Genomic DNA, 27766 nt, shown 5'->3' with positions numbered 1-27766 from the left:
AACCAGAAAATACTGTCAGACTTCTGTCTGGGAGGCAGTTCACCGAGGAGTCATGATTAATTAAGAATATAGCCCTCATTGACAAGACTTTAACTGGTTATAATACCATCATGGAGCACCCTGATTTGTGGAATGAGTTTGTCCCTGTTCTTGCCTGAAGGTATAACACAAGCTACATTCCATTCATAAAAGACTGGAATTTTCTGTCAACTTCATCCATCAGGCTACTGCTACTCAGTGCACAACCAGCTCTACAGGTAGAGCCTCAAAATATTGAAGCCTGGAGATCTCATCATATTGGTTTGGTTTCCCAAGTGTTTTCTTAAGTTTGTTGATACTCTTCCATGCGCCTCCTCAGAACGAGCCATTTAGTGTCTTTAAAAGTAATTTTCACAACTCATCTGGATTGAGGAGCAAACATTCAATGTGAAGAGTTAAAGAATGAACTTTCCACTTGTTCAAACAGTCAATGTTGACTAGCAGCTGTGCCACTCATCTTCTCTCTGGAGAAAAGCTAACAACAATTTGACCTACTCCCCCAAATGATCATAGGGAAGCTCTGTGCACAAGTCTACAAAAATAATTTAGCCATTTGAAAAATTTTAAAAAGACAAAATCATTATGTGTCACTTAAAATTATACTGTGGTGGATCGCCACTAATTAGTCAATGTTTGGGAAGGGAAAAAAAGGCTACATATCCTAAATATCAAAACACAATTTGTGCAGAGTGGATGGGAAACTTAGGTCGGCCGGATGCGGACCGTGTGTTTGGCCCGCCACTGGTCACTGGTCATTCTATAATTCATTGCTAGAAGCCTTTTAAGTTACTTTAACTGATATGCAAATAAAATCTTGGTATGTCTAAGGTCTATCTTTTTTAAATAGCCATAGTGTGAGTCTTTCCTTTGACTGCTTATGACAATGTTCTCATTTTGCTCATGTATAAGGTTTTAAAGATGAAACCCACAGTATTCATAGTAGAGAAACATTTTCAACAACATTTTACGGATTATACATTTTATAATAATATAACTATGACAGAATATTTCTGAGTGAAAAGATCTGAAATGCAAACTGTTAACAAGCAGCACTCACCTGAAGTTAATGTTGTTGACGTCCCATTGCCAGAAGCAGACAGTAGCATCAGTTCCAGTGGACAGCATGTAACGTTTTGAGCCCTTGGCAAACGGTGAGAACTGAAAACACAAGACGTTCACAGTTTAGACATTTCTCAGACCAAATTATTATGAAATCATGCAGACATGCATATTAATTCTGTGTGCAGTCAAATATTGATACTATCCAAGTAAGGCCAAAATCTTGACTTTGAGGCAACATTAAGAATAGCAAAGTTCAATTTTGTTTTCTGGTGTTCATAACACATACATAATTGACAGGTTCTCTGCAACTGAATAACTTTTTTCTGGCAACAATAATTTTACACTTGGCTGGGGCAGAAGTTGTTATAGCAATAAAAGAGGATGACGTGAGCGCTGATGGAAACAGATGCTTAAAATAAAACAAGGACTTGATACAAACTCATCTAGTTTAATTTCATTCTGTGTTAGTGCAGTAATAACATGTTCCTTCGACCCAGTGTTTCAGGCCTCTAGTACATTAAAAAAATATATGATACAGCATATAAAGTTAATTAATTAAAATAAATTATGTCATGTGTGGAAAGCAGAAGAAGATGCATAACATTCCAAAGATAAAGATACTGTTATCGTATGTGAATTTGCAGAATCTGTAGGCAAGGGACAAGATTTTGGGGCATGAACCCTTTTGGTTTCCATTTGTAGTTTGACCAATCACCTTGGGTCACACTTTGTAAACAGGTAAACAGCCGCAGGTAAACATTCCATGTGGAAAACCAAAGAGGTGGAACACATTGAACAAACGGTATGGGCTATTATATCATATGTAGATAGCTCTTAATAGAGATTAGCCAAAATATCACCTGGAACTGAAAGACCCACAAAAAGTATCACCGTTTGTGTTGAAAAGTGTTCGAATCATGAGGCAAAACAAACTAGTCGAACTGTAAACAGTGTACACAGCAAACAGAAGATGGAGTCTTGTCCCGGATATTGGCAGTCTGCACCTGAGGCCACAAAATATTGTCAGTTGCCCTCAGAGTCTAACTCATAATATTTCTTATTGATATAATAATTTTTGTTCTACATCCGCTTAGCACTAGTTGATGAACATATACACTAAGTTAGCTTTTTTCTTCTAACTTCAGTGAAAATATATCTAGTAAGACCTAAGAATACTTAACTTTTGTGTTAAAAGGGTAGAGTACAATAAAGGTACCTCACAGTAAAATTTTTGGCCATAAATGCTTAATATAGTATACATGAACCTTGCATCAGTATAGGAAAAAAAACAGCTCCTTTTGTCGTTCATAACAGCCTCTTATTTAAAAAGACTCTACATTATTAGATGGACAGAGATTATTTTACCTGAAGGGAGGTAATGGATCCACTGTGCCCCTGCAGCACAGCCACAGGTGCACAGGTACGAAGGCACCACACACGGATGGTCTTGTCACAGCTTCCTGCAGCGATTAGTGTGTTTTCGTAATTAACCGCCAAGTCTGTGATTTCTGCAGAGTGTCCTCGCAATGTTGAATGAAGCCTTCCATCAAACGAAGACCAAAGCTTCACCAAACAATCGTCCGAGCCCTGATGACAAGAACAACAAGAAAAAATGTGACTGAGATAAATACTTAAGCATAGATCCAAATGATTTTAATGTACAGTCACAGTTATGTGACAGTCAATTTCTTTAAATATGCTGTGTTAAATTAGTGGTTTAAAAAAGCTAAAGAAATCGTCATTTTAATTAATTGCTGTGATGTTGAGTACGGGGTATATTTTTGAGTGGGGGTAATGTGCCAAAAAAACTCCATCTTACTGTGAAGATCCTGAGACCAGTGCGATCAAATGCGATACAGTACACTGCAGACAGATGGCCCAGGATCCGCCTATGCAGCCGCATGTGCTCATAGTTGCTGACAGGATTGATGGAACTGAAGCGCTGCGCTCCTGTCAGCTCTCTCCCGCGATGCACCTCCACTGTTGATGATAAGAAGCCAATCATTAGTAGAGAGATAAAAATACAGGACTACACTGCAACTACTATCAGCAGAAATAGAATGGGATATATTTACTCTGATGTGGGCAGGAATGAAGGGGGCGTTATAATAACTGGATGAAATGAAAATGCAACAAACACAAAGTAAATGCTTTGTTTCCTAATAAACAATATGCCTCTCTCAATACAGCACAAAATCAATTTTTGGTTTTAGTTTAGTTCGTCTTTCTTAGTCACTTGCTTCATGTCTATTTTACACAATTTGTGTTTCTTGTCAGTTAATAAATTTGACAGTCACAGTACAAACCTCCATCCCTAATTCAAAGCCAACATATAAACATTAACTATATCCCCGCTCCTCTGAAGTGGGGTGCATCTGGTTTGTATCTGTTACCATGGGAAACCACAAAATATCAGAGAAACATGAAAACCCTCCATGTTTTTCTGCTTTTCCTTCTCACTGCCCCAAGCTGAATTTGTTTTCAGAGAGTACTGAGGCCCATTTGTGCACCATCCCTAAATTCTAAAATGTAGCTTAGTTAATCAACTTAGGGGGTTAGGGGGTAATTATTTTGCGCAAATCTCTAATTAAATAATGACTTGTGCTAAAGAATTGCTGTTAATAGCAACAAAGACTGTATGTATAACAAGCAGCATTTTAGGCATTCAATCTGGCCAAGTCATAGTAGTGCACCACACATTTGTAAAATATAGCTTGGAAGCTGGAGAGTAATACACAGTAGGCACATTACCCAATTCTTCAATGTCTTGTCATCACACAAGGCACATGCATGGTTGGTTAGTAGGGAGAAACATTTCAAGCATTGCCAAGTAATATCATAGCAAGTACATGTGTCTGCATCGTCCATTTTATTTATTTGATCACATAACATCAATATGAAGCAGGACCAGACATACCTAAGTGTGGAGGATTCTTGCAGTACAAAGGCCTCTCTGGTGGTCTGCCCCGGTGAAGGGCTGCATATGATGAAGCTTTAAACCGCACACGTTCGCAGTCTGAAAAACAAAACACAAAGTTGATTCAGTTCATTTCCAGCTGCATGTGGTGAATGGATTGTATCAGCTCTGGCAAATGCACACACGAAAAAAACTAATCAAACTGTTATATTATATGAGATGACATAGTACAGGGAAAAAATGTTGCAATAAATTTCTGCCTACAGAAATACTGAAAAACTTGAAGAGTGTATACCTTTTGGGGTTCTAAGCATCGACTGCTTTCCGGACCCCAGGAGAGAGTGTACACCTGGGACACATGATGGCACATCTTTGTCGAGAAGTGGTCCAATCTGCTCACATATCTGTAGCAAATGATCTGGTGCAATGTGTCTGTTGGCTGCAACCTTTCAGAGCAAACAGAGACAGAGCAGTGATGTGACACTGAACGCAGACGCCTGCTAAAATTAACTGATCGAATATGGATAATCGATGATTAAACCAAAATGCCAAACATCCTTCGTAAATGCAAGTATTTGCAGCTCTTCTTTGTTTTGGATGACTGTGAACTGACGATGTTTAGATTTTAGATTGTTGGTCAGACAAGATAAGCAATGCAAAGATGCAAACTTGGGCTCTCAGGCCATAGCCAATTACCATATTTTACTGAAATCATTATGTAGTGAGCGAAAATTTTAAAACTGTTCGAATTCCTATGCTGAATTTTATGTTTTTGATGCGATGTAAAGCTCAGGTTGCAAGAATCATCTTCAACTTAGATTATTCTCATTTTAAGAAAACCAGACACACATCGGGAAAAAAACAGTCTGGCTCATTATTACATATCATTTAGCTGACGCTTTTATCCAAAGTGACTTCAAATAAGTGCATTCAAACATGAGGGTACAAACTCAGAACAGCAAGAATCATGTAAGTACATTAGCTTCAAAAAAGCTAATGTACAAAAAGCATTGTGGGAGCACAGAGAGGAGGTATAAAACAAAACTGATCTACCACAGATTTGTAAAACTAGTGCAGTGCCTGTTCTAAAGCTGTCTGTTTGGTCCACAGAACCATGTAGCTGCACAACTGCTGCTACACAAAGAGCTGTTCACCTGTTTATTCAAAGTTTGGTTAAGCTCGACTGAGAACTAAGAACCCCAAACTGGAGAACCAGTTCTCATTGCCGTTGTCGTTGTTGTGAACGTGCTGTTGTATTGACCGACAATGTCACTTACGTTGATGAGTCCCAGCAAGTCAAAGTTTATAAATACTGAACATATATGTCAAAATGGTACCAAATTCAACACTGCCCGCACTTCCTTGGGTCCTTAACAATAGACACGCCAAGTGTGAAACCGATGAGATGAACGATATTTGGGATGTGCGAGCCACAGACAAAGATTTCTGCAAATTATGGGGACGTTTTAATGTTCATCAAGTGTTCATTCTCTGATCCTAAAGAAGATTTTCCAACAATCAAGAGCAATACTCAAAAATAATTCTATGATCAAAGTGAGGATAAGCTGATTTATTTATTATCTCAACATAATTTCAGGTACATTACCCATGTGCGTAAAGCTGAATATATATGAATTATGAATCACATGTAAAAATGACAGTTTCAGGAGTTTTGTGGGAGCTGCAGTTCTGCACAGATACACATCTGACAGTGTCTGCTTGTCTGATGTGCTCCTGTCCTCGGGGGCGTGGCTTCTTATGCAAAACTTTCTCTTTCCACGGACCAATCGCAGCGCCGGTCACATGAACAACAACGCGGAGACAGCGTAGCTCGGCCTCTGATTGGCCAGACGAGCTGTCCCCGACGCGAGGGCAGCCAGAACTACCCACCCGATCTGCAGCAGAGACAGAGCTAAATAATATTAAACCCCGACTTCATAAACCTCTGTCTGAACCAACATGTCGGCTCGTTGTCTCACAACCAGACCCGGTGAGAAGGAGCCGGGACCCCCCTCCACCACCAGAGCCTCGGACACGAGACGGTGGAGCCGCAGGAGGAAGAACAAAGAGCGTAAACAAGCACGGGTCGCATGCACACACACGGCCCCCCAGTCACAAGACAATAACAAGTGAATTAAACAAGAGATGAAGTTTAATCTCACCACATCTTCATATGTTCTCGCGTGCTCGTTTCCAAGCCAGTCCAGTCTCCCGGGCAAGAGCTGTGGAAAACAAGTTCATGTTAATATGTTTGTGTGAAACAAGAGAAAAGAGCAGCAGGTTCACGTTGACCTAGTGAGAAACACCGGGTGATGTCAAACGAGTGAGACGTCCGGATGTATGAAAAAGTCAACAGGCAAGTTTTATGTCCAGGCTGGCTCGAAAGCTACGGGCAGCAGCTAGCAAGACAACCAGCAGCACGGCGGAGATACACACCTGATGTTCCTCCAGTTCACTCGCCAGGACCTGCGGAGGATAAACAGACACCATCGATAACCACACTGGCTTCTATTAACGAGCTCCATTATTAACTAGCTAGTCAACTTAGGTGCACAGACAACACAGCCGAAGCACGCCAGCTCACCTCCGCCGCTCTCCGACACGGACCCGTTGTCAGGAAACGAGAGATCAGGTAGTAGAGCTCTGAAAGGGAACATGGAGGGAAATACCAACCGTGAGAAAAATCCCTTCAGTAATAACACAAGCCGTCCGTATCGTAGTAAACGGAGCTACCAGGAGGGTTTACTTCTTGCGGCTTACCCGACTCAAGGAGCGAAGTGTTCCGATTTTTGGCCATTGAACCGGCCGTGATTGTTTGGAGAGGAGGAACAATATGTTATTCTTAACTTTGTGCCTACACTGAATTGGATATGTGTATTTAATTTCGGCTACGCGGCTCTGACCCCCCTCCACGGTTGCTCCCGCTCTCTATTCAGCCTGTTCGCAGTCGCCATTGGAAGGATGAGGCCTCCGCGAGTCGACTTACTTCCGCCACAGCGGAGGAACACAGGAAAAGGGGGGTGGGGAGGAGCGCCCTCCCAACAAAAGACGCATGTAGCGCGTCCAGCTGGCAGCCCGGAGACATTTGTGTTATTAGGAGGGCGACGCCTCAAACGGACACCATTTACAATACATGTATTAACATATGTACAATAATAAAAACATAAAACATTACACACAACGCTGTAAATCAACGGCCGGCCCCCTTTATATCGACCGAGGTCGTGAGTCCTGTACATGACGTCATTGGTGAAGGGTGCCAAATTTGCTTTATCAATATTGTCCGATAAATTTTGCTTCATCAATGTTGTTGATTGACACATTTTGCTTTAATAGTTTAGTTTAAAAAAAATCCGACAAGTCCTCTCTGGTCACTGAATAACAACAATAATACTTGTTATTATTATTGTTATTATTATTATTGTTATTATTATGCAATATTCAAATGATACTTCAATTATAACTAGATAGATAGATAGATTAGTGTGTTATGTGCATTATCATACCTTGCTGCTGTAACACAGAATATCTATCTATCTACTTATCTATCTATCTATCTATCTATCTATCTGTCTGTCTGTCTGTCCATATTGGATTTGAATAAATGCACAGCCTCTAGGAGGCACTGTTTGATTTCATGTGCAAATGCCCCCCTTGTCTACTTCGCCTATTTCAAGTACCCCGACAATTAATTGATGTTTTCGGCACTTTTATTAACTGTAAGCAATGCATTAAGTGAGTTGTAAAAATGTTTATTAGACTTTTAAACCATTGAATAGTTTTACTATTATTTTTACTGATCCCAATACGGACTGAAAACATGTTTCAACCAGACATAAAGTTGAGGTGCGTGTAGAACACATATTAGTGTCTAAAAACATAGGTACAGGCGCTTAGTACTTACATAAACATTGAGTACCATTGTGTTGAGTAACAGTCAATCTCTTACGACCATACCACCCTGAACACGCCCGATCTCGTCCAATCTTGGAAGCTAAGAAGGGTCGGAAACTAAGGTTAGAACTTTGGTGGGAGACTGCCTGGGAATACCAAGTGCTGTTAGCTTTTTCCACTTCTCTTTGCAAACAGCAGAGGGTGGTGCTGCTGCTTGAGAGGAGACACATCTTAGAAAGTGCAGAAAAGACTCACCATCAAAGAAAAAAAGGATATGGAATCCTCACATTATCATTGAAGAAAGAGAGTGAACATTTAAATTAGTTTTTACTGTCGAAACACTACTTTATTCATGTAATATTAGCATATTGATTACACGATTACTTACACAAAGTTAAGACAAGGGGGGAAAATGCATAAGAAAATAGTGTAAAAAACTAAAAGAAAAGGTATTGTTAGTTATTATTGTGTGTTAAAGGTATAAGTGAAATTCTGTATTGTTAAAAAAATGTATAATCAAGCGAAATCTAAAAAAATGTAAGTGTTCCAAATGTTATAATGTTGAAAATTGGAGGGGACTGCTTCTATTCATTTCATAATCTGCATTCCAGTGTCCTAGATTAATGTAATCGCACTAAAAGTGAAAAAACATTTTTTCGGAAAATGTACCTCTAGGTGATTAACAAGGGCTGCCCTGTTCCCAGTTTTAGTGCTCTCTGCATGGTTTTCTTTTTCTAACCTCTGCCTAGTTGCTTGAGTGTTGGACAACCTGTTGTTTTGTTACAATTAAATAATTCCAATGTGTTTCTAATCTATTTATAATCTGAAATAAAGCTGGCTCACATGCAAATTTATAGTTAAAATCTAATAATTTTCAGATGAGCACCAGAATCTTAACACAATTGTAATAACACTTGTATGCCGGGGAGGTACATGTTAATCCATAACTCTTTGTTTTTCTTATACTTATAGTTGGCTCTATTTTCTTTTACTGTATGTCTCACCATCGATGTCAAGAACAGTACACATTGTATGCAAGAACTACAAAAGCCTGGCTACTGTGGCCATATCATATATTGTGGCTTTAACATGTTTAATCTGCATTTGTAGTCGCTGTTAATAGGCCACTTAATGTAGCCTGCAGAGTGTTTATCAAGTCTGACTCATGTCCAATATATACTTTTGCCTTGTTGTGAAAACCCACTGTGAAATACTTCAACCAGAGGCAGGTAAAACTTGAAAGGGTTTATTTGGACGGTTCCAGCAAACGGGTTATAAGCAATTATCTCACGTCCATAACCGACTTGGTGATGCATATAGTCCAAGTAATCCATTAAATGTCCATGACGTTGTCACAGTCAAAAACTTATTTCGATCCACTCCTCCGCAGACTTCACACACCAGACAATTTTCCATGCGGTCAACAATATACTAAAGCAGTGGCCAAAGGTTTTGAGAATGACACAAATATTAATTTTCACAAAGTCTGCTGCCTCAGTTTTTATGATGGTAATTTGCATATACTCCAGAATGTTATGAAGAGTGATCAGATGAATTGCAATTAATTGCAAAGTCCCTCTTTGCCATGAAAATGAACTTAATCCCCCAAAAAACATTTCCACTGCATTTCAGCCCTGCCGAAAATCAGAAGATGCTCAGCAAAAAAGCAAAAAGCAAAAACTCTGACAAACGATCTCAACACAACACTGGTTAAAACACTTTTAAAACAATGTTCCATTTTTCTGTTTTCAATAAGTTATTTGCTTAGGGAGTCTATATGGTTTTATATTCTTTACTTAGATTATATTGTCCTTCTTAGGTGAAAAAAAAGGAGAAGATCTCAAGCTGCTGAACCTTTTCTGTGGAGACAACTTGATTAAGGGTTAGGGTTACATTATTGCCCAGACTAGCAAGTCCCCCTCATCAAACTTACGTGCTTAGATCAAAACAAATTGGCAGCATGTTGCACAAAGTTTTTGCTGAAAGAAATTGTTTTGTGATTGTTATGAAATATTGCACAATACGGCAGGTAGGCCATAGTTAAGCAGGGCATCTTCAAACTCGAACAGAAGTGTTAACGTCTCAATATTACATTACATTTCATTTAGCTGACGCTTTTATCCAAAGCGACTTACAATAAGTGCATTCAACCATGAGGGTATAAACAACAAGAATCAAGAAAGTACAATATTTCGTATATATATATATATATATATATATATACAGCTCTGGAAAAAATTAAGAGACCACTCCAATTTTTTCTTAAATCAGCATCTCTACATGTATGGCAGCCATTCCATTCCAGTGTCTGTTGAATTCCAATACAGGCAGACCTGATTCTACTTAATGAGGTACTGATTAGGTGATGACCTGAACCAAATCTTATTCAATGAAGAAAAGTATAAAAAACAGTTCTGTGGTCATCACTATCCTCTTGCAATAGGACCAGCTGGATGGTAGAAACAGTGCTAGTAGTACCTCAAAAGTAATTGGAATAAAAAAAAGTCACTATTGACCATACCAAAGGAGTTAAAAAGAAAAGTTTTGAGTGAGGAAAAGAAGGGTTCAATTCTGGTTTTACTGGCAGAGGGATACAGTGAGCGTCAGGTTGCTTCCATCCTTAAAATTTCAAAGACGGCGGTTCATAAGAACAAGGGAATTAGGGACAACAAAGCTACAGACCGTCAGAGGACGAAAACGACTCTCCACTCACCGGGATGACCGCCAACTCATTTGAATGTCACTCAACAACCGTAGGATGACATCAAGTGACCTCCAAAAAGAATGGCAAACGGCAGCTGGGGTGAAGTGCACGGCGAGGACGGTTAGAAACAGGCTCCTAGGGGCAGGGCTGAAGTCGTGCAAAGCTAGAAAAAGAAGAGCCAGGCTGAGGTTTGCAAAAGACCATAAGGATTGGACCATAGAGGACTGGAGTAAGGTCATCTTCTCTGATGAGTCCAGTTTTCAGCTTTGCTCAACACCTGGTCGTCTAATGGTTAGACGGAGACCTGGAGAGGCCTACAAGCCACAGTGTCTCGCACCTACTGTGAAATTTGGTGGAGGATCGGTGATGATCTGGGGGTGCTTCAGCAAGGCTGGAATTGGGCAGATTTGTCTTTGTGAAGGACGCATGAATCAAGCCAAGTACAAAGTTGTCCTGGAAGAAAACTTGCTTCCTTCTGCTCTGACAATGTTCCCCAACTCTGAGGAGTGGTTTTCCCAGCAGGACAATGCTCCATGCCACACAGCCAGGTCAGTGAAGGTGTGGATGAAGGACCACCAGATCAGGACCCTGTCATGGCCAGCCCAATCTCCAGACCTGAATCCCATTTTAAACCTCTGGAATGTGATCAAGAGGAAGATTTGATCAAACAAAGCCGAGCTGCTTGAATTTTTGCGCCAGGAGTGGCATAAAGTCACCCAACAGCAATGTGAAAGACTGGTGGAGAGCATGCCAAGACGCATGAAAGCTGTGATTGTAAATCAAGGTTATTCCACCAAATATTGATTTCTGAACTCTTCCTAAGTTAAAACATTAGTATTGTGTTGTTTAAAAAATAATATGAACTTGTTTTCTTTGCATTATTCGAGATCTAAAAACACTACATCTTTTTTGTTATTTTGACCAGTTGTCTGGAAATAAATGCTCTAAATGATAATATTTTTATTTGAAATTTGGGAGAAATGTTGTCAGTAGTTTATAGAATAAAACAAAAAAATCCCTTTTACTCAAACACATACCAATAAATAGCAAAACCAGAGAAATTGATCATTTTGAAGTGGTCTCTTAATTTTTTCCAGAGCTGTATATATATGTTTCTATATATATATAACTTCCTCACCTCACTCTTCAACAAATGCCAATCAATTTCTCAGCTTTGGCAACTGCATTAACCTATGCTCATCAATGGATATATGTATAATTGGCAGATGATAATGAGCGATGTCTGTTTTTGTTCCAAAAACCAAGACACAAACTTGGGCTTGGTATGAAATAATGAAACATTATATTTATTATTTTATCAGGGACCATGCACAATAACACATCATACATTTCATCTCAGGCATTTCCTAAGAGTACTTTTAAAATACTGTACTGTGAAAGCTGTCGTAAAGTTTGTCTATGTTTTTGTGTCATATACTATGTAAACTAAAATAGTAACCTGACCAAATTGTATAGACTCAATGACATAAACAATAAAGATTGATTATCTTCCCTTAACAGATTCTGCGCTTGAAGAACTTGAAAGTCTTTTCAGTGATGCACATGATAACACTGATGTCATTTTTGATGATGTTGATGCTAGCACGCCAACAACAGTCAGTGGCTGGAGGACAAGAAGCACCTTCTCGTCAGACAGATGGAAGGATGGAAGGTAGCCAGACATCAGCTGTTGGACAATATGCTCTGAGCAAACTGCATCAAACCACAGCTCTGTCAAAGATGCCTGAAGAAGGAAGCCATAATCAGATGTAAATGCATGCCTTATACTAATGGGCTGCACGGTATCATTCTAAAATGACATATAAAATGAGGAGGCAATCAGGACGGCGCATGTTCCACCTTGGGAGAGGAGGTGGAAATGGTCAACTCCTTCTTCTTCAGGAATTTCATTAATACAAAGTTTATGGGCAAAGGTGCTACATCTGCCCCTTGGACTTCTTCTACCATGCCCTCTACCTCTAGTTCTAGGTACTTCTAACCTGCTACCACTCCCTGAGTGGTTCTCCCTGTGTCTGTGTTATTGCCTGCAGGTGCACCGGAGTCAGAGCAGAGCCTCACCAGCTGCACCTCATCTGTCATCAAGCCTCTACATATACTCAGCCTGACCACCTCCACGCTGCCAGATCTTAGTCTCTGCTACCAGTTAGTGTTGCTACGCTTCAAGTCATTTATCATAACTCGTGTTTGCTATTTAGCCCTTGTTGCCTGATCCTCAAACTGTTCTCCATTTCCCTTCCAGCTCTTCCTGTTCTGGCTCCAGTCCCTTAGCCCCATCGCTCCTGCCTCAGCCTAAAGCTCCTGGATCCCCACTACCAGCTCCAGCTCTCCCTAAACTGCAGCCTGGCAATAAATACATTTCACTTACTCCTGTCTCCACGGTGCAAAACATGTGCAATACCTAATAGATTTCATCATTGTCATGTTTAAAAAGAAAAGGCCACATTGCAATCTCAGTGAGAAATAGAAAACATTTTAGTCTCTATTTTGCCATTTTTCCCCACAGGCAGAGCCTAGAGACTTTTAAGGAATACCTGTCTGTAAATGATGGGACTGTGCAGCAGTGGGTCAAAGATGTACAGGACTGGGCTGAACATGGTAGGTGTCTAATTATCTCAATGTTCAAATTTACACAGACAAAGACTTGGCAACCTTGTATTACAGGTATACAATGTACATCAAAATTACAGAATTGCTTTATGCTGTTCAGATTCACCAGCAGGTAACAGTGACTCAGCAACAGCAAATCGGTGCTGTCGATCACATTTTATAAGCTGGCTACTTATTTTCTTGGCTGTTGCTGCCCATTGGTATATTACATATTTAATTATTTGTCCTGATTCTCATTGAGAGTGTCCTAGGGGCCAGCAGGTGTACTATCTACTGTTTGTAGTCTCTGTGATTTGACTGACCACAAGGAAAAGCCATGGAAAGCAGTATACCTTGTACTTCATAGAACACATTGTGCCATATATTGAAAGGGTGGTCTATGTAGTTTTTTTCTGTTCTATAGAGTAAAATACATATCCCTGGCTATCACATCAACATTTCTGATTAGTAAAGGCTAATATGAGTGAGGTGAAGACAATAGAAATAACATTGTCAGTGCAAATCATGGGTTAACAATGGTTTACATTGTAAAGAAACTAATTGATGAAAAAAATAATCAAACTGGATTTGTTTCCAAAAACAGTGGTACACAGAAGGCAAAATACAAGGCAGAGGTATCCAAAAGACATGAGGCTAAGGCTAGGTCGCTAAATACAAAAACGTGGAAGCAGACCAACACAAGACGTGGGGATATCGCTGGAACTCTACGTACAAGACAAGACAAACTGGTACAGGACAGGGGAAGAGGCAGACCATAGAATTCAGGTTAACTACACACAGGTGAAACATAGTAGGGAGGGGCAGGTAATCCGTGAGACACACGAGGGCAGGAGTGAAGTTACCTAAAGAGAACGTGTGTGTCAAAGTAAAACAGTAAGTGACATAAAACATGAAACAGGAAAAACTGAGTCTGTGTTTGTGTGTAACCATGACCGTAGACCCCCCTTAAGGGCTGACTTTGGATGGCCCAGAGTCATGAAAGTCTCTGATGAGCTGTGGGTCCATTATGTTTCTGGTAGAAGTCCATGGCGCTCCTCAGGACCATATCCCTCCCAGTCTACCAGATATTGACGACCAAGCCCCCGACGGCAAACCGCCAGGAGTTTCTTCACATTGTAAACCGGGCAGCCGTCGATGAATCTGGGTGGAGGAGGGGGTTTGGAGGCGGGAACCAGTGGACTGTTCTTGACTGGCTTAACATGGCTGACGTGGAAGGTGGTGTGTATCTTAGAAAAACGGTCCACAATAGTGAGAATGACCATGTTAAATTCAGAGTTGGGCAATCCGGTGACAAAGTCCAAGGTGATGTCGGACCAGGGCTGTGAGGGGGTGGGCAGCGGGTGGAGCTGACCCGCTTGAGCCTGGCGGGAGGGTTTACAATGGGCACAGGTAGAGCAGGCCGACACATACTCCTTGACGTCTCTCTCCATCTTTGCCTGACTCTGAACATGGTACGTTTCACTCCTGGGTGACAGGCAAGGACAGAAGCATGACTCCAGTGAATTACCTCAGAGCGAAGCTGGTAAGGGACAAACAGAAGATTGGTGTTACAACCCTCAGGAATCTGCGGATTTTCCTGGGCATGAAGAACCCTCTCTTCCACCCCCCAGGAAACCGCCCCAACCATTCAACTCGCAGGCAGAACCGGAACGAGAATGGTGGACATGTGTCCCCTCGTCAGGGGAGAAGACGAGTATATCATGCAGATAAACTAAGATAAACATGTTAAGCATGTCCCTGAATACATCATTAACCAAGGCTTGGAACACTGCTGGTGCATTGGTTAACCCAAAGGGTATTCAAGGGTATTCATAGTGACCACTGGGGGTGTTAAACGCAGTCTTCCACTCATCTCATCTCCTAATTCTAACCATGTGAAAGCATTTCTTAGGTTGGTTTAGAGAAAACTTTGGAACCTTTCAGGACTTCGAAGGCCGAGGAGATGAGAGGAAGAGGGTACCTGTTCTTGACGGTGATAGCATTGAGTCCTCTGTAGTCGATACACGGGTGAAGCGAACCATCCTTCTTCCCTACAAAAAAGAAACCTGCCCCAGCTGGAGATGAAGAGGGTCTGATGATCCCTGTAGCCAGGGACTCCTTGATGTAGTTGTTCATGGTGATCTGTTCAGTGGAAGACAGAGAGTAGAGACGGCCCCTGGGGGGACTCGACCGAGGTAGCAGATCTATTGCGCAATCATAAGGCCTGTGAGGGGGAAGAGATGTGGCTCAGGCTTTGTTAAATGCCTCCTTGAGGTCGAGGTAAAAATCTGTTATGTGAGACAGGTTGGAATAATCCGTCATTAACATGGTTCACATCTGACACTGCACATAATAACGTTCCTGGCTTGACATGGGCAGAAAAACAGTACTTGATAAAGTTCGGTCCCCACTGAACCACCCGATCTGTCTACCAGTCTTTGTGAAGGTTGTGAATCCTAAGCCATGGGTAGCCAAGGACCAACCGGTATTGTGGGCACTTGAAAATAAAAAAGCTAATCTGCTCGGTCTGGAGATCAGGGAACGCTACCTCGACTGGCTGGAATTGATGGGATACTTGCCATAGTAAACCTCCATCAAGAGCGCTGGCTGACAGGGGTTGAGGGAGCAGTTCCAAGGTTAGTCCCGAGTTTCTCAGCCAGTTCATAGTCCATGAGGTTCGCGTCCGAACCTGAATCCACCAACACCGGCAGCTGCAGAGGGAGAGAGAGAGAGAGAAGAAACAGTGACCAGAACTTTGGGGCGTGACGGATTAGAAATAATATGTGTCTGGCTCACCAGTGCCCTCGTTAGTGGTGAGCCCAATCTTTTAACGGTTAAGAGGCGAGGAGATGTCCTGACTGTCCGCAGTCGACGCTCCTCAGCCGACAGATGCGTGCGCCCCAGCTGCATGGGTTCTACTGCCTCTCCCGGGGTAGATGCCTGGTTAGCTGGGTGGATGAGTGCAGTCGCTGGAACAGGAGTATGACCGGAAGTTGATCGACGCAAAATATTGAGGCTCTGGGTCTCTCTCTTTCACGGTCATGGCAAGAGCAATCAACGAGTCTAAATCATCCGGCAGATCTACCGGAGCTAACTGGTCTTTTAACTGGGGTGCCAAGCCATGAAAAAAAGCGTCAAACAACGCCAACTGATTCCAGCCGCTATCGGCCGCTAGGGTACGGAACTCAATGGCAAAGTCTGTGGCATTCTGCTTACCCTGACGAAGGTTAACCAGAGCCCTTGCTGTCTCTCTGCCAAGAGAGACCTGCTGGAAAACCTTGGTGAGCGTGGTAGTGAAAGTCTGGAGGTTCAAACACACTGGCGATCTGCGACTGCTGTGGCCCATGCCTCTGCCCGACCGCTGAGATGTGAACTGATGAAAGCAATAAGGGCTCGGTCGGTGGGGAATGCTGCAGCCTGCAGTTCAAAATGGAGTTCACACTTTGTTAAAAAGGAGCGGCAGTCACCGGAGTTGATGGAAAACCTCTTCAGATGGGAGAGTTTGATCATGGGGACGCTGGGAGGCATGGCCGACGTGAACAAAGGTGAAGCTGAAACTTTGGCACTGGTGGAGGAGGGGAAAGCAGTGGCGGATGCCTGTCTGCTTGCTGCTTCACTGGGAATGTTTGTCTCATTGAGTCGGTGAACATGCTTGGTGAGGAAGGTAAGTTGCTCACCAAATGAAGTCAGCATCTGGGTGTGTTGGCTGCTGGTAGCAGCGAGATTTTCTCTCAGGCTCCATAGTTCCTCTTCTTGTCTCACGATCTTTTCTCAATGCGGGTTCATGTAGGCCAGTTCGTACTGTTATGGCTGAGTACATGAACTGAGAACCCAAAAGCACAACTCTGATACAATGTCCAGTATCCAAAAACAGTGGTCTTTTATTCTAATCAGGTCTTACCTTCTCTGGCCAGTATCTCGGCTCCGAACCGTAGTTGGGAGCTCACTGGTTATTTTGGCTCGCTGTCTGGCCGGTAACCAGCCGTCTGGAGCACTCCGTGAAGAAGGAGGAGGAGACGTTTCTTTAGTTTTAACGCCGCCACTTTATTTCTTGGCTATGCAGCAGGAGCAAGACTCTTATCACGCACTAGGTGGTCGTTCACTTCATGTTATACACACATTTTTGCGCCCTTTCCCACAATACCCAGGTGCACCACGTCACACACTGGACACTTTCTTTAAAGGGGCAGGCCATGCCTGCAACACAGGGTTCAGTACACGGAAGGCAAAAACACGAGGCAGAGGTATCCAAAAGAAGTGAGGCTAAGGCAAGGTTGCTATATACAAAAATGTGGTAAAAAGCACAAGATGAGACGTGGGTATATTGCTGGGACTCTACATACAAGACGAAACAAACTGGCACAGGACTGAGGGAGACGCAGACCATATATACTAAACAGAAATCCAGTTAACTACACACAGGTGAAACATATTAGGGAGGGGCAGGTAATCCGTGAGACACACATGGGCAGGAGTGAATTTACCTAAGACAACAGAGACAAACGTGAGTATCAAAGTAAAACAGGAAGTGGCATAAAACATGTGTGTGTAACCATGACATTCTTGAAAATTCAACAAAAAAGAATATTCAACTGGGGTTATTAGCAACAATAGCAATCTCTTAGTGTAAGAGACCTAAAGTAGTAGTTATTTATAATTAATTAATACTACCCGGTAATTTATGAATAAATTCAATTTCACCACAATGCACTTGTTTGTAAGTATGGTAGAATGACTACTCCGGTGGCAGACTAGTAGAATTTAATTCAAACTTTTGGTTTGACTGAAAAGTTCAAGATTCCATTTATTTCTGGCGTTGGCCAAAAATGAAAAAAATTATATTGCATCATTATTGCCAACTGTTCTCTGCCTCACACGGGGCACCATAATGTTGTGATTATTATACCTTAAGCGTGACTCCATTAAATTGTGTGCCTATGGGCATTCAATAAATTTGGCTATCAGGAAAATATTGAATATTAATATTAAAAATATTAATATTAAATAATAACTTTAATTTAAATTAAAGCTAACTTGGGGCACCACCCTTCAGAGGAAGGAAAAAGATAGCCAATTTATTGATTGAGTCCCATGAAAATACTAACTACTAATGTGGAACTCTGATCAATAGTTAAATTAATAACTTTAACCAATATTACCACATCGATAGCTAGCAAAGTTGAAGGATATGAAGTTCTTGAAAGTGTAGAGGTTGGCAAAATTCACCCTTATGCAACATTAATGAGGCAACATGTGTGTTAAAGAAAACATTTATAATGAAGATAATAGTCATATCAAGGTTAAGAATAGGACACACAGGATTAAACAAAACAATGCATTTAATAGGGAAGCATCCATCAGGACAGTGTGAATGTGGCTTAGGGGAATAAACTGTTGTACACGTCATGTGTCACTGCCAGGAATATAACACAGAAAGAGAAAAGCTACAGAAGGAGCTGAGCAAATGTGGGGTGGAAGAGTTAAACCTGACGAATTTGTTCAGTATTAGGGAAGGGAAATAAAAAGCCTTGTTTGAGTTTTTAAAAGAAACTGGATTAAGGAAAAGGATTTAATTGTAAGTTGTGGGGGGGTTGTTTGTTTTGTTTTTGTTTATTGTTATTATTTATGTATTTCCACAGACCAAAACACTCTGACCCACACTCCAGTATAGTAGGTGGCGGTAATACACCTTTAACGTTAGGTGCCACCCGCCATTAAACAAAAAGAAGAAGAAGAAGCAGAAGAAGAAGAAGAAGAAGACTTTCAAATAACTTCAGAAACATCTTAATTATTTAAATCAATGTGAATGAATGAATGATGAATAATTTCATATACCTACACACAAACACTCTCCCCCAGTGAGCACAGGACCTGTCCAACACCCCACACAGCCCTGAAACCATCCATATTATCAGTTAGTCTAAAAAACGCATGTTGAATTCTCAGACGAGCTGCACCAAACCCCACAGACAGCGCAGTGGATCAGTTCAGCCTTCCCCAACCATTTTGTTTTCCAACATTTCAAAATTTCTAGTTTTGCACTTTAAAAGATAAAGTTCATTAAAACCAGAGTTATTCTGTTTTTTGGTGTGTATTTTGGTCCAAAAATAAAGAGGGGAATAGAAAAAAACTCTCCTAAACCCCCCACCCACTCCTGCAGTTGCTTAAAAAGACAGGGACAGGACACCACTAAATTGTCTAAAGTCTCTGGAAGGGAACAGAAAGGACAACCCTCCCCCCAGTGCTCGGGTCCAGGTGAGCTCTGGAAGATGAACGGCTTCGTACTGTAAAGTACTGGTATTTATTTGAGTATACAGGACTACTTTTATAGAAGGAAATAGTCCTATTTATAGCCATAATCCATGCAAAGCCTATGTAAATACATTGAGCTGCAGTAGCAGCTCCTCTGAAAAACATATTGTTGAACTGAGAAGCTAAATATTGTGCATTGAACAGATGCTGTAAATATGAATTGATATTAATGTGAATATTGTACATTGGAAAGATAAAGTTGCATAACTGCCTTTCTTTATGTATATTTATCCTTGTACATTCAGCCTTTTACATAAATTACTTAAGTTAAAAAATATGACCCTTGTAAGTGGGGTTTTTGGAAGATATCACGGTGGTAGACCTCGGCTTATGTTTGGAATTAAAAAATGATCTTATGCTTGAAAAGGTTGGTGACCACTACTCTAGGGTGACATCCTCGTAAGGTGGCCCAGCTTCACTATACCTGCCTCGGTGAATTTGCATTTGAAACATGAAAACATTGTCAAACAGTGGCTCCTCAAACAGCCACATCCCAGGATTGGGGTCAGGGGGTCTAGTGAAGCTCAGAGTCCTCCAGGCATCGATCACAGAGCTGTAAAATGGTGTGAATAGAGTCAGTTTTTATTGAGGGGACCTCATCACGAATAGCTATTTATCGTAGCCGAGTTGTCCATTTCTCCAGAGTAGCAGCCGGGCCACAGCCAACCAGCACAGAGAGGAGCCATACAGCAGCCGCTGAGGATATGATGTCTGTAAGGCCATGCCCCCCCTCTGCCTCAGGTAGGTTCAGGACGGAGGCCCGCACCCAGTGATGACCCGACCAGACGAAGATGCTGCAACCAGGTTATTGACTATCAGAGCTCTGTAGGACAGCTGGGGTAGCAACCATTTCCATTTAGACAACTTGGCTTGCACCTTCCCAAGCACTCCCTCCCAGTTCTGTCTCCTCACTCCCTAGATAGACTCCCAGGACCTTTAAACCTCTGTCTCCCCTATCTCAGGTTCCCAGGAAGACTGGGTGTGTTCCCTACACTCCACTGACCTACCAAACAGGCCTCGCTTTTCTCCCAGTTAACCCTAGCTGAAGTAGCTTTGTCATACAAGGCCAGACTGCCCTCTTATTCTTGGTTGTCCTCCTGAACCTGGACAAGGACGTTCACATCATCAGCATAAGATGATACTACCACAGGGGGGCTGTGAGCCAGCTCAGGCAGACACAGGCCCTTCAGCCTGTTCCTGAGCCGACACAGTAGAGGTTCTATGGCCACACTGTACAGCTGGCCTGAGATGGGGTAGCCCTGTGGCAAACATAAAAGAGTGATCAACACGATCAAATTCATTCTTCTGATCAATGGAAATGATGCCAATATTAATGTTGTACAATTTACAAACGTCAAAAATGTCTCATTAAAAACAAGTAGTCCATCATGGATCTGTCAGGGACGCTGTACGACTGGTCAGCACCAATGAATAATTCTATAAAAATCTTCAGTCTATTAGATTAAACCTAAATCAAATTTTATAGTCCGTACATAAAAGAGGGACAGGTCTCCAGTTTTTCAGCAGGGTTAGATCCCCTTTTTTTGGCAGGAGAGAGATGACAGCACGTCTAGAGGAAGCTGGAAGAGTTCCTTTTCCAAAAGACACCTTGAACACATCCAGCAGGTTGTGTCCCAAAATATTATAGGGATTGTGCGCCCGTCTTTTCCACTTCGACTCCTCCACACGTGGGCACACGAAGGAGCAGATTGAGTCGTTGGCTAATTCTTAATAATCATAAAATATGATTATTAATAAAAATTATATTAACGGGGCACCACCCTGGTATCAGGGACCAATAATCAATCTGTAAAAATCAAAATCAATCTCAATTTGGAAAGTTCAATTAATAATATCAATATGTAATATGAATGATTATAAAAATGAACGGTGAACAAAGAACCAATGTGACCTAACTCGTGGCTCTACTCGCCAAAATGGCGATGGATAACGACGTGGTTCGATCACGCTAACTGGTCCCCAGAATGTATGTAAGTGTGATTGTGTGTGTGGGTACTTCTGAATATGTGTGTGGAAGCGGGTTAGGAGAGGGAGAAAAACAAGAGTGAGAGAGAGAGAAGAAACATGCAACAAGGAATAAGAGGAGATCTTATTCAGCTGTAGTGACCGTCACCATACTTGACTCTGAAGGACACCTCCAAAGTGTTCGTGGGTGAGTCCAGGAACATGAAAGCCTGTCGCCTCAGGGACTGCACGTGCTTCAGTTTTGGGTTCTTACATCCTAAATTCAGCTTTCTAAACCCACTAGCAAATTTTCCGAACCTGCGGAGCTCGGATTGTAAGAGCTCGTTTGGTATGAACGGCGGAACTCCGGAGACCGTGATCCGCGTTGAGGGAACCGACAGCGGGGAAACCTGCACGAAGCCGTCCCTAATATACAGGCCACTTTCTATCAGCTGGTACACCTGGAGTTCTTCATTCAAAAACACCACCAGTGCTTTGTTTATTCTGCTGGCGAAACATAGTTTATCATGTCCTACCTGTTCGCCAACAGCCAGCAGGACCTCCTCCACACTAATGTCATTTTCCGGCGGGACTATCCTCACTCCCTGCCGGATTGACGGAGGAGGCGCCCCGGGGGACGCCATTCCTCCAGAGACCACCGACGAAACCAGCGGTCTCTTGGTTGATACTCACAACGATATTAAAGAGAAAAACTTACCTGATCATGCAAAGATCAGATGAAATGTACAAGGAAATACCCGTAAACAGGCAAAAACCCAGTTCAAATCTCCGCCACTCACACGTGCGCCACTCACACGTCCACCACCACCACTCGCTCACACCGGAAACGGAAAGAGAGGAGAGGAGAGGAGAAGAGAGGAGAGGAGAGGAGAGGAGGGGAGAGGAGAGGAGAGGGGACGATGTGATGAGATGAGATGAGATGAGATGAGATGAGATGCGAATGTTGACAGGAGAGTAGAAGAGATGAGAGGAGAGGAGATGAGGACGAGGACTAGCAGCCGCTAGCTAGCTATAGCTACATAACAACATAACATAACATAACATAACATAACATAACATAATAATATTAAAAAAAAATTTAAAAAAAAGAATAACCTCTGAACGGAACCAGTTGCTCGTCCACGGTCACTTCGGGCCCTGGGTTGTAGAGGCGCGGCAGCCGCGCGTCCCAGACCTCTCTCACGGCCGCCAAAATGTCCGTGGTGCGTCTTGCGCATCTCGTCTTGTGGTCGTCGGAGCGCAGCAGTCTGGAGTACGTGTGAAAGACTTTGAGCGGCATCGTGGCACAAAATATCGCCCGGCCACTCTTGGCGTCCCGCAGGCTGGCGGCGGCCTCGCCCCGGGACCTGTACACACCTCTACAAGATCAGCAGCCCTACGTAGGCATGCAGGTCGGTCTCGTCCATCCCTTTCCAGTCGTCGCCGTATTTTCGACGACCCTCCAGATTCGTCATCTCCAGGATGATGTTCTCTACTGTTGGCGTGACGAACAGGCGGAACGTCAAGGCTACGTCACAGGCGCGGGATGTCGCCAATCTCTCTGGTTGGTCTCAATGACCCGAGGAGAATTGGAGAATGACAATCCATTGGTCACCCTAACCCTAACCCTGACCGGCCAGGGCTTGCGGATGATCACACGCACGCATGCATGCACGCACGCATTTCGTTTGGGTTCTTTTGTTATGTCTATATATGATTTTATATATTTTTACAGAAAATGCACAATATATTAGAAAAAAAATTTGATAGCAAAAGAGAAAAAAAGTGATCTCGGAAGCTAAGCAGGGCCTGGTTGGTACTTGGATTGGAGACTGCCTGGGAATAGCAGGTGCTGTAAGCTTTTTCCAAGATGTGTGTGCAGCCTTCACATATTTTGAAGGAATGTCCAGAGTTCCAGTGTCACAAGTGCAGAGTCCAGGGTCATTACGCGAGTGTGGTAAGAAAAATAACTAATATAGTCTCTGTTTAAATAATCTGGCTGATTGTATTTGTAACAAAAGTGAAAATGAATTGGACACTACTCGAAGTCCCAACAGCTTTTGCTGTTTGGGGGAAATTTCGATATTTTTCCTCGAAGGACGGACAGCATGGCAACAAATGGATTGGAGTAGACAGCCGTAAAAAAGAAGGACAGAGCGAGAGGTGGAGAATAAAGACCTGAAGTGAAGGATGTAAATAAAGAGAACAGACAGGAAAACGAAAACGAGAGGGCATGCAGACCAAACAAATCCACCACTGGTAAAAGGAACCACGGAGGAAAAAAAGGCAGAGAGGAGCAAGGAGGGGAGAGAAGAGCACAGTACAGAAAGGAGCTGAAGGTGGAAGTGGAGATGGAAGGAACAGAAAATGATGGATGTATTGAAGGAGGTGTGGAGAAGTGGTGGGATGCAGAGTGAGAGGAGAAAAGACCTTCGAAATAACAATGAAAGACGAGAAAGGAAAGGATAATATAATGGACGGAGTGCGCGTAAGAGGAGCGCTGCTACTCGTCAGAGACATTACAAACAATGACATGGTGGTGTCATTTATAAACCTGCCAGTATACATGGAGGACAGGACGATACTCTCAAAACTGGTGGAGTGGGGAATCGGGTATGTGGGGAGTCTTAGGTATGAGAACAAGTTAAAGTATAGTGTATTGTATGCCACAGATGTACAGTCTCCACAACCGGCATTATGACACAGGTGCGAGACTGAACTGCGATGTGACGCACACACACACACACTAACCAACTTCAAGATTAAAACCAGCCAGCAACGGCTACTAAAAGTCACTATGTGAAGGCCACACATTCTCCACATATTCAGCCCAAACTGCCCCTGCCCCCACCCCTGTCTAACATACTGCATTTGTTTAGAGTTCAGTTTCATTGCCATCTTCACAGACACACACACAAAGAAAAACATAGATTTTAGTCTTAACAAATCCCTCCTTTCACACCATTTCATGGTGTGAACAACTTACTGGGGATCATCCACGAACTCCCCAACCTCCATCTCATCCTATGCAAACCCCTCATCCTTTTCATCATCATCACCACTCAACAAAGGAAACTGATAGGGTGGGGGATGGGGCATGTTTTCCTTGGTCAGAGCCGTGGTGATGAGTCTGTTGAGCAAGGTCCTAAAGCAAGGGATGCAGCAGCAGCCACAGGTGACTAGGATAGCTGAAAAGATAGCTAGGGAGAGGAGGCAGGATGCAATTATCCCTTTCCATTTGCAGAATGCAGTGTTCATCCAGCTATCTAGGGGGTTGTTAATTCCAGAGTCTGCGGCCATGTTCTGTGCCATGGTGCGTAAGGCGGAGAGGGCCCTGGTCACCGAGCCATCAGGGGCGGTATTGCTAGAACTTCCTATCATAGTGCACACACCACCCTTTTCTGCCAGTAGGAGGTCTAGGGCCATTCGGTTCTGTGTGACCATAAGGGACGTAGGGGCAAGCTGTTCGGATAGGCCTGTTATGGCGTCTCGAGTAAGGTTGGTGAGGCATTGGAAATTGAAATGGACGTAGTTAATGCGATCCACGTTTTTGTTGGGAGTTACCCATATCCAGATAGACTCAAATCCCGCTGCAACTTGATCCGCTAATTTATATTGGTCTGGAACACCCCGAGGAATCCCTATGGCATCTATGTATGTGGATGAGTCCTTATTTAAGTCAAAGTGCGTAGTTCTTCGTCGGCGGGTGCTAGTGAGTTGTCCTGAGCGGGGAGAGAAGATAGTCAGGGGCATGGCCAATTGAACAAGTGTGCAGGAACCCTTCCAGTTTGAAGGAAAGCGGTTCCTCAAGCGTTTCCCTCCACAGTACCAGAAGAGGTCACTGCGGGCCCACTCCAGCTGTGTAGCGTTGTGCCAGTCGGTAACATTGATGTTTCTAGAACACCAGGAGGATGGTATTGAACCCATCTCTCTGTGAGATGAGTTACCTTCTTTAGTCAGACACGTGTAATTTCCCTTTACTGGAGTAAATATAGGGGGCAGCGTGTTGTTTGGCGCCGGGGGAAAGAGATGACTGAGAGTAGAACAGTTGGGTTAGGGTTAACCCTAGGGTTAACCCTAATTGGTTAACCCCCCAGTTAACCCTAGGGTTAACCCTAACCCAAACCCTAACTGGACTGGCTTCCATGTGTAAGCCATACATGCAATGAAAACCGGGTCGATCCGAGTCTATCAGTAGGGGGGCCGGGGTGGTGGTTAAGGTGGGCCGGGGCTGACTGCAGACTATACAATTAGTGAGGTTTTGGGAACGGGCGGTAAAGTGGACCCATTTTAGCCATATGTTTTCATCAATGTATCCAGTCTCTATTTCTACCACATCTTCAACGGTACTTGCGTCGTAATACTGTACCGCAGGGGAGCTGGGTGGGGATGGTAGTGGTGAGGTGGATTCAGGGGGAGAGTTTATGGAGTTAGTAGTAGAGTTATCAGACGGGGAAGGGGAAGGCTGAGTTCTAGGGGAGGAGGAACGGACGTCTACCCTAACGATGCCCATGGGGTCAGCTCCTGTCATGTCTACTCCTAAAACAAAATAATAAGGACTTGTTAGTGCGGCTCTTTTAGTCAATTTGCTATAGTGGAGGTGTTTAAGAGTCATTAAGAGACTATTGTCGGGGGAGCCGGCAGACGTGATCCTCCAGGGTGATGTTTCTTTGGAGCTGTCCTAAGGGGGTTTGTGCATTGTATCTGTGGGTGTAACCTCTGGGGCCTGTGTTCCACAAAACGTGGCTCCAGCTGCCACACCACTGGTTTTGAGCGAGTTCATTGGGGTGTCCGGGCAGAGCACAAAGGTAAATGTCATATCCTTGGTAGGCTTGGGTATTTTTCCCACAATTGATGACGTTACATAAGTCAAAGGAAACTACGGTGGTGTGGTCAGAGTGAGCAATGATCTGGATTTTAGCCTTGTGGGGGTCCTTTTGTGGAATTGATATTTGCCTACGGGCCCGGTGGTAAGCTGGCACTGTAGTGAGCCGGGGGTTGGGTGTGTAGTTGGTCGGGGTGGAAGAGGTGAAGTTGTCATTAGATGAGAGTGGTTGTGGAGACATGGAGCCCAGCTCCCATAGAATGAAGGGAACCATAAACACAAAAGTAATTAGTATAGCACACGCCAAAAACTGGCCGTTACCCCAGGTGCCCCCTCGGCGCCCAACTTGTAGCCGTTGATACATATACATGGTGTGTATGCTGAGGTGCGTAGCTGAGTTTAAAGTAGAGTATACAAGCTTATATTTGGAAATAATCAAGACAAGACATACAGATAGACCCTTCTTTTGTGGTCAACATATTACTTTACAGGGGACATAGCATGCCCATTTTACCACAAGTTGATATGGTTCCTTGGGGTCTTAATGAAATGTCTGTAACATACTTTGGTCAAAATACCACAAGGATCATTTAAACCAGCAACGATATAACCACCAACGATATAAATTACATATTTTATATGATATAAATTATCAAATATGCATCCCATACTTTGTATTCCCCTTCTGTTGTCCTGGAGTTTTAATTTTCCCAATCACATAATTAAATGTCCCCCTCTGCCCATCCACTACAAGCACACCAGCAGATAGACAGAGAGAGAAAGAGAGGGGTGGGGGGGGGGGCTATGAAGACCATCATTTACCCCCGAACCCCGACATTCAACGGGTATAACAACAAGCGGAGAAAGCAGAATCGCGGGCTGACCTTATATATACAGTCTATGGGGCTGACCAGCGCGGAGAAATGCGCGTCCCGTGTGAACAGCCAGGCGGCTGCACGCTTGAGAACGGCGCTGCGCTGCCTCGCTGCCTCGCTGCCTCTGGTGTAAACCCGGCGTAACGAGTGTGGGGGGACGGGGGGGGATGAGGTGGGGGGTGGGCCAAGGCCATGTAGGGAGACTTCCAGTGCCTTGTTACGACACAAAACCCAGGAAGCTCAATCGAGTCACTCAAGCATGACGTTTCTGACTTAGAGGAACCATAACAAAACGCGCGAGTGATTTTTTCCCCGAGTTTTTGGGTTGGTAGACATGCCAGATACCCACATTAACCTGTAGAAGCACTAACAAAGTGGAATTTGCATGCTATGTCCCCTTTAAGATTTTGAGGAGGAGTCGGCCAAATCAGTAGCTACTTCTCGTAAAGACCGAGAAGGTGGGTCAGTGGGTACACAATGTGTGAGGTGGTGCCAAATTGCTCCTGTTTTTCCTTTTACTCGGATCGCATGTGAGGTACACTCTGTTACCTCCCAAGGTCCTGTCC

At 43.2% G+C, this 27766-nt stretch overlaps 1 protein-coding gene and 2 long non-coding RNA genes across 3 annotated transcripts in view; 2 read left to right on the top strand and 1 right to left on the bottom strand.

Moving 5' to 3' along the window:
• Positions 1 to 7040, bottom strand: part of brwd1 (bromodomain and WD repeat domain containing 1) — a 28970-nt gene extending 21930 nt beyond the window's left edge. Inside the window, exons 1-9 of the mRNA XM_034605458.1 lie at positions 6779 to 7040; positions 6603 to 6661; positions 6455 to 6484; positions 6181 to 6240; positions 4314 to 4464; positions 4019 to 4117; positions 2921 to 3081; positions 2467 to 2688; positions 1097 to 1197 (exon numbers count right to left, since the gene is read on the bottom strand). Of these exons, the coding sequence (XP_034461349.1) occupies positions 1097 to 1197; positions 2467 to 2688; positions 2921 to 3081; positions 4019 to 4117; positions 4314 to 4464; positions 6181 to 6240; positions 6455 to 6484; positions 6603 to 6661; positions 6779 to 6815 (920 nt within the window). The 5' untranslated portion in view covers positions 6816 to 7040. The remainder of the gene's footprint in view (positions 1 to 1096; positions 1198 to 2466; positions 2689 to 2920; positions 3082 to 4018; positions 4118 to 4313; positions 4465 to 6180; positions 6241 to 6454; positions 6485 to 6602; positions 6662 to 6778) is intronic.
• Positions 3568 to 26592, top strand: LOC117773494. The gene is made up of 5 exons (XR_004615924.1): positions 3568 to 3578; positions 3781 to 3788; positions 5731 to 5739; positions 10847 to 10850; positions 26398 to 26592. It is a non-coding gene; the product is annotated as an uncharacterized LOC117773494 (long non-coding RNA).
• On the top strand, positions 10875 to 18438 carry LOC117773495. The gene is made up of 3 exons (XR_004615925.1): positions 10875 to 11258; positions 17532 to 17538; positions 18428 to 18438. It is a non-coding gene; the product is annotated as an uncharacterized LOC117773495 (long non-coding RNA).
• Positions 26593 to 27766: the final 1174 nt, after the last annotated feature.

This window comes from Hippoglossus hippoglossus, chromosome 13 (genome assembly GCF_009819705.1).
Source record: "Hippoglossus hippoglossus isolate fHipHip1 chromosome 13, fHipHip1.pri, whole genome shotgun sequence".
Lineage (NCBI taxonomy): Eukaryota > Metazoa > Chordata > Actinopteri > Pleuronectiformes > Pleuronectidae > Hippoglossus > Hippoglossus hippoglossus.
Note: the sequence above shows the minus strand (reverse complement) of the source record. Positions and strands in the feature narration are given on the sequence as shown.